Source organism: Octopus sinensis, unplaced genomic scaffold (genome assembly GCF_006345805.1).
Source record: "Octopus sinensis unplaced genomic scaffold, ASM634580v1 Contig12594, whole genome shotgun sequence".
Classification (NCBI taxonomy): domain Eukaryota; kingdom Metazoa; phylum Mollusca; class Cephalopoda; order Octopoda; family Octopodidae; genus Octopus; species Octopus sinensis.
In genome coordinates, this window is record NW_021832635.1 from 5,332 (window position 1) to 12,500 (window position 7,169).

A 7,169-nucleotide genomic window follows, 5' to 3' on the forward strand; every position below is an offset into this window, starting at 1 on the left:
TATAAGGAAAAAGTTATAGATATATTCTTACAGAAACAGCCGTAAGACTTTATCTTTTTCTTTATAAATGGCCTGAAAACTCACAGCCTTGGCTTTGTTATCTCATTTTCTATTATACACGCACACACACACACACACACACACACACACGGACATCTGTATGTATATACATATGTAACTAAATGCATCTGTGTTTACATAATGTAGTGTTGTTAGCTGAAAATATATAGATATATTCTGCAGAACAACGTACCATTGAGACAATATACTGTAAACAAAAGATCAATTTAAACATTCTTTTATTATATATTTCTCTTCCTCCCTCGTATGACCTGCTTTTTCGTTTCACTCATGCTTTTCCATTCCAGTTCTTCTGTCATGCTTAATTATTCTTTCCTTTCTCTTGTTTAATATTGTGCACGTGAATGTGTGTGGGGGGAGTCCATTTTGATCTCTTGTTTCATACTTTAACTTCCCGAAAAATTGTTTTGTTTCTCTCTCTCTTTTTGCTTTTTGTTTTAAATATATAATTCTGTTTCCATTCGGCTTATCTAACATTTTTTGCTATGAAAGACACAAGTCCCAAACAGTCACTTTCATTCTGCAAAAGACGGTAGCAGTGCGTAAATTTGAGTATGTACTACTTTTCCCATCAGGTTGTGTATCACCATTGAGGGCCACTGCTGGTCTTCTTTACCTCTAATTGAAACCAGAACTACAAGATCCATGATCGAGAGGTATTCCAACTATGACCGCCTCGGTTCTTTTGCAAGGAGTATATCTCGATATCTTGCATAATGATGTAGTTGAGATGGCCAAATGATTAAAACAGATAACGTCACATTATTTTTTTTAAAGTTTGCTTTGCGTCATCAGGTAAAATTTACTTTCATCGTATGTTCCTTGGTGTAAACACTTTATTTATTCTCTTTTGTCTTAAATTGAGGTCCAATAAATATTTCTGTTCCTCTTGTAATTGAATCCGTTCGCTTGTTTGGATTATCAGTTAAATTCGACATGCCGCCGGCATCGCCATCATCATATGGATATCAGCTTCCACCATGTTGGATTGAAACCGTTTTATAATAAATGAATATTTTTTTTCATTTTATCATTTATACCTAATTAATAAAACATGTCTTGAAACCGAAATGATCCACCCCCGTCTGCCAATAATACTACCTTCATTCCACCCGACCAGAATTTTTTACAGTGCTGCCGTCCTATATTAACCTTTATCCGTTGCAAAATCCACTACCACTTCTACTATCCTTACCATTCATATTTAACACTACAAATCCATTATACAACTCTATTTTTGCTACAGTTCCACCCCACCGTCTCTGCCATCTATCGAAATCTCCCCCCCCCCCCATCACCAGTCACTACCATCCGACTGCTTCCTCCTCCCCACCACTCCAGTCGATACCACCACTGCTACCACCACAATCGTTCATTTTTCACCACTAACACCACTACTACATAGACCATCACCTTCACCATCGCCATCGTCATCACCACCATCAGTGCCTCCATTACCATCTCCACTACGTAGGCAATCACTATTACTACAATCGCCGCCATCAACATCATCACCGCCAACAATATTACTGCCACTCTTACCACCACCACCACTACCACCACTACCACCATCACTACACTCAATTCCCCACCCTCAATCACCTCCCCCACCCTTTACTCACTGACCGTCAATGAAAGGTATGTTAACATTGTCGTAAATGCTAACCTTCGAAGAACTAGTTGGTTGGAAAGTCATGGGCCGCTTGGCCGACGGATACTGGAGCGGTGCCGGTTCTGGTGGGTTGTCCATATCCTGCAGCCACTGACGCCTCGGGTAGGAACCAATTGCAGAGATACCGTCGGCTTCGTCGTAATCGTCGTCTTCGTGCTGGCTGGAGGTCGTCGAACGCACCACGGTCGATGACGTCACGTTGTAACCGGCCGGTTTCTGAATCGGTGAAACACCACCCAGTTGACCTTGAGCTTGAAGCAAAGGGGTTCGCTCTAAAGTAGGTGTGGGAGTCGAGCGCATCGATTCGTCAATGGCCGATCGAAATTGTTGCGATTGTTGCAATTGTTGCGATTGTTGCAATTGTTGCTGTTTTTGTTGTTGTTGCTGCTGCTGCTGCTGCTGCTGCTGCTGTTGCAACATCAGTTCTTGTTGCTGCTGCTGTTGTTGGAGTAACAATTGTTGCTGCTGTTGTTGTTTTTGCTGACGAAGTTGCTGCTCCAGTTGCTGCTGCTGGATCTGCATTTGCTGCTGAAATTGCATGTGCTTCTGCTGCGACTGCTGTTGCTGCTTTTGCATCAGTTCCTGCTGCGACTGCTGTTGCTGCTTTTGCATCAGTTCCTGCTGGCGTTGTAGAAATTGTTGTTGCTGCTGTTGCAGCTGTTGTTGCTGCAGTTGCTGCTGTTGCTCTTGCTGCTGCTGCAACAGCTGTTGGTATTGCTGGTTCCGAGCCAAAGACGAATCGGCGGCATGGTGTCTCGAGGTGGTCGCGTACTTGCTGCTGCTGACGGCGCCGGAAGACGCGGCCAAATTACCGCCGGCTACAGGCTCGCTTGGATGATACTGGTGGAGCGAACGAGGAGCTGTGGCATATCCACTGGCCGGTACGTGAGAAGATGGTGCCTGGAAATGCCTTTGCATCGACTGGTCAGCGGAAGCTTGACCAGCAGAGGAAGACGAGAAACTGCTTTGGGTCGAGTACTGCTGCTGTTGCTGTTGTTGTTGTTGTTGTTGATAATGATGTTGTTGCTGCGATTGAAGCGTTGACGATACATCCGATCCTTCTCCACTAACAGCTACACCACCGCCGCCACCACTAATAATTACTCCACCATCACCACCACCACCACTACTGCTAACACTGGTACCACCGCCACCTGCGGCCACAGCCACACCGCTTCCTCCCACAGTAGCGACACCAGGACTACCACTTGCGCTCCTAAAACTGGCACCACTTTCACCACCCGCCATAACACCGCCGGTACTCATGCTACCCGTGGCAGTGGCTTCTGGAAGATTCTGGACTGGCTCGTAGTCAGAGCTAACTGCTCGGCCGACATGTTCTTCTTTTGGAGAAGATTTCGGATGGCCCTTGATTTGCGTTGGTTGATAATGGTAATGCTGATAGCCTGTTGGCATGGTATTCGAACCAGCACCGCCAGCAACCCCAGCACCAGCACCACTAGCAATACCAGCACCACCAGCACCGCCAGCAACACCAACACTACCAGCACCAGCACCAGCACCACCACCAACACCTGCGCCAGCACTAGCACTAGAAGCCGAACCCGAAGTCGAACCCGAACCAAATTTGTCTTTTCCGTCTTGAGGTACCACAATTGTGGGTAATGTACGTTCTTTACCGTGCCCGTCGTTCACTTGCATCGTCGGTGCGATTCTTACTCTCTTCGGAGATGGAGCTGTCTGCTTGTAAGATCTTGTTGGATAGCCACCGTCAACCGTTTCTAAACTGGATGGTGAAGTTTCATCGAAAGCGGTCAGCGGTTGCTGTAGTCCATCACCCTTAGTAATAGTTTTAACTTCAACAGCCAAATCTTCCTAGAAAGCAAAAAGAAAAAAAAAAGAATAAATTAAAAGAAAATATAGGTAAATATAATCAAATATACTCAAAAACATTTGACTATATGTCTACTTGACTATAGTCAAAACATTTGACATAAGTAAATAAGACAAGTATCTTTTTTAAATGATAAAGTTGAAAATTTATTAAGAAGTGGAATACGTTTATACAAATATACGTATATATATATATGTGAATATTTGTTAACAGAAATAAGGGTGGAGATAAACAATGAAAACGAATGGAGGTAAACGTGGCTGTGTGGTAAGAAGTTTGTTTCCCAGCTTCATGGTTCCAAATTGGGCAAATGCTTTCTGTTATAGTCTCGGGCAGGCCCAAAATCCTTGTGTGTAGATTTGTGTTAATGCTATGTTACCTCGTAATAATCCTTATTATCATATTATCATTGATATGTATATATATAAATATATATGCATATATACATATATATATGTGTGTGTGTATTGTATATATATATATATATATATATATATCAGCCGAAATTGCGAGGATAATCTGGTGCTTGACTGAGAATAGAGGGCTTCGAATGACTCGTCCTTGTTTTCTTTGTATTGTCTATCTGGATGTTTTGTTGTCCCTTTTTGTATCACCTAGCTATCCGATTTTTTGCGTTCTTGTCCTATATTATATTATATTATATTATATTATATTATATATATATTATATCATATATATATATATATATATATATATATATATATATACATATATATACATATATATGTATATATATCTATATATATATATTATATTATATATGTGTATGTATGTAGCTATGTATATATATATGTGTTGTATGTAGGTATGTATATATATATATATAATTATATGTGTGTGTGTATGCCTGTGCGTGAGTGTCCCACCACCTCTTGACAATCAGTGTTTACTGTGTTTACATCATCATGACATAGCAACACTGCAAAAGAGACTGATAAAGTAAGTTTCATGCTTAAAAAGCAAAATGTGCTGGAGTCAACTCGTTCGACTAAAATTCTTCAAGGTGGTGTCCCAGCATGGCCACAATCTAATGACTGAAACAAGTAAAAGATTAAAAGATTAAAAAATTAAAAATATAAATTTCATACCAAGTAAATTCTTCGTGTACTGAAATATTTTCCGTGCATGAACGGAGAATGCAAGTGACGGCTCGTGTTTTTGCGGCAGCTAGATTAACGGTATGTAAGAATAGCATTCAGATGAACACTAATTCGAAGAAAGAGAAGACGAGGAAGACTACGGGCTCTATAAGGTGCCGACTTGTGCATGAAGACGGGTTTGAAGGCGGTTATTTGGCTTTGTGAAAGCATAGAGTACGCAACTGATCGAAAGCACCGGGTGGGAAGTACTGCCCGATGCATAAACGTACAGAGGCTGAACTGACTGACGATCACAAAGCAGAAACGTAAGAGCGCCGGGCTAAAATTTTTAGCGGCATTTCGTCTGTCTTAATGCTCGTATTCGAATGCCGCCGGGCCAACTTCGCCTTTCGTCCTTCCGGGGTCGATGAAATAAGTACCAGTTGTATACTGGGGATCGATGTAATCGACTTAGCCCCTCGCCCAAACTCCAAAATTGAGCCAAAATTTGAAATTATTATAATTACTTTTTCTTTTCTTTTCTTTTTTTAGTAAAATTCGAGCCATATCAAATTGACACAAGACTAGCACAGTTATTTGATAAAGAAGTAACAAAAGACATTTGTTTTACTTTTCTTCTCAAATAAATGTCCCAACTATAACTTATCTTAGCCAACAGTGGACAATAGACTGTTTTCGCAACCACGTGTATTTTTCAAGATATATCACATTTTGCATAAAAAGGTACAGTTGTTTCAATCACTTTATCTTATTTCTACACCAATGGAACCACACCCGACTTATGAATGAATACATAGACAACTGTAACATCATTTTCTTTTTTTTTCTGTCCATCTGTCCATCCATCCATCCACCCATCTGTCTGTTTCTCTATCTGTCTGTCTATCTCTCTCTGCACACGCACGTGTATTATCATACAGAGATATTTTCCGTATTGCTTTATAAAGACAAAATTTTGAACTCAAATTAAAAACGTCAAGTCATGAATATTTACGTATGGTGTATAGAGAGCAACTTTAAGAACATATCTTGCTTTTGCTATGAGACTTATGTATTGGTCTACTGTTATAAATCCTATGACAGAAAGTTACCAACCATCTTGCACTTGCTTTTTAAGCATATTTATCTAAGGATGTATAGTTATTGGTATACGTGTTATACTAGCGTATGTCAGTATAATCCAGTTATGTATGGATGGTCATCACAGACCAGCCCAGACCAGCCCAGACCAGCCCAGCCATACCATCGTGAACCAAGATTTCCAACATTAATTGCTGACTCTGCGGTTAATTGCATGCAGGTGAGACTTGTCCGAGAGTTAACGAACCGAACAACTTTGGGACGGTGTCCTGGTTCACAGTACCAAGTCATTTGTAGTCCACCACTTTCTCTTGTTTGACTAAAATTCTATTTTCTCTACACCCTTTTGTCCCCAGAATTGTCCCAGTTCACAATTTTCCCCACATATCAGTTACAATGCAAATATTCTATTTTCCGTTATGGAACAGCATATCCATATACGATAAACAACCGATTTACCTTCCGTTATTTACATACGACCACACACACACACACAGACACACACACATACGCACACGTTGCACGCCTACACTCTCGCATACACATACTCGCACGCCGAGATGTTGCATTTATAAGTTATATACAAACACTGCCTCATTCCCATTCGCCGCTTGTACACACCACCTCGCTTCGCTTCCGTCCACTACACAACGCAGTAAGGAACCTTATTCCGCACCTATTTTTCGACACATAACATCGACACATTCGTGCACCAAGATTTTCCAGTTACAACAGCTGTATTTATACACCACCATGTTTCCATTCATTACACACACCACTCATACCACACACATACCTCTGCAAACGCATTGAATACACCTCTGCACTCTCTCACACTTTCCTCACATAGATATAACTCGCCCTCATCCGTTTGCACGCATGCACGACGCGCCCGCGTCCGCACTCACACACTCATTTACGTCAACGCCTACTCAATCGCTCACCCACACTCAACTAGACTTAAAACCTGTTTACGTCAGAAGTATTCACTCACCTATTATCTCCCTTGATTAACTCTTGGATGTGAAACATTATTATTTTTCCACACTCTTCTCTTCGCCGCTCATTTCACTCCATGCTACATTAATTCACTCGTAACCCTGTTCCTTTCTTACTTTTCTTTGAAACTCGAAAGGTTAAACCCTTTCTTTCCTTATCCGTCTGTTGGTATTCCACTCGCATTATATATACTGTATTCTTCAACTATCCCGTTGGTTCGTTCTGTTCCGAGACTTTTTTGCATACGCACATACATAGATACATAGATAGGTAGGTAGATAGATAAATAGATAGATAGATAGATAGATTGATAGATAGACATAAATATACATACATACATACATGATGATGGCCGTCCACT

The 7,169-nt window shown here is 41.0% G+C and overlaps 1 protein-coding gene across 1 annotated transcript; it reads right to left on the reverse strand.

Moving 5' to 3' along the window:
• Positions 1-282: 282 nt before the first annotated feature.
• Positions 283-6,100, reverse strand: LOC118761361 (PAX-interacting protein 1-like). Its single transcript, XM_036499198.1, has 3 exons — positions 5,973-6,100; positions 4,718-4,796; positions 283-3,589 (listed from the first exon to the last, which is right to left on the reverse strand). Exons 1-3 carry the CDS (start codon positions 6,098-6,100, stop codon positions 1,700-1,702), a joined length of 2,097 nt encoding a protein of 698 aa, XP_036355091.1. The 3' UTR covers positions 283-1,699.
• Between the last annotated feature and the right edge of the window lie 1,069 nt (positions 6,101-7,169).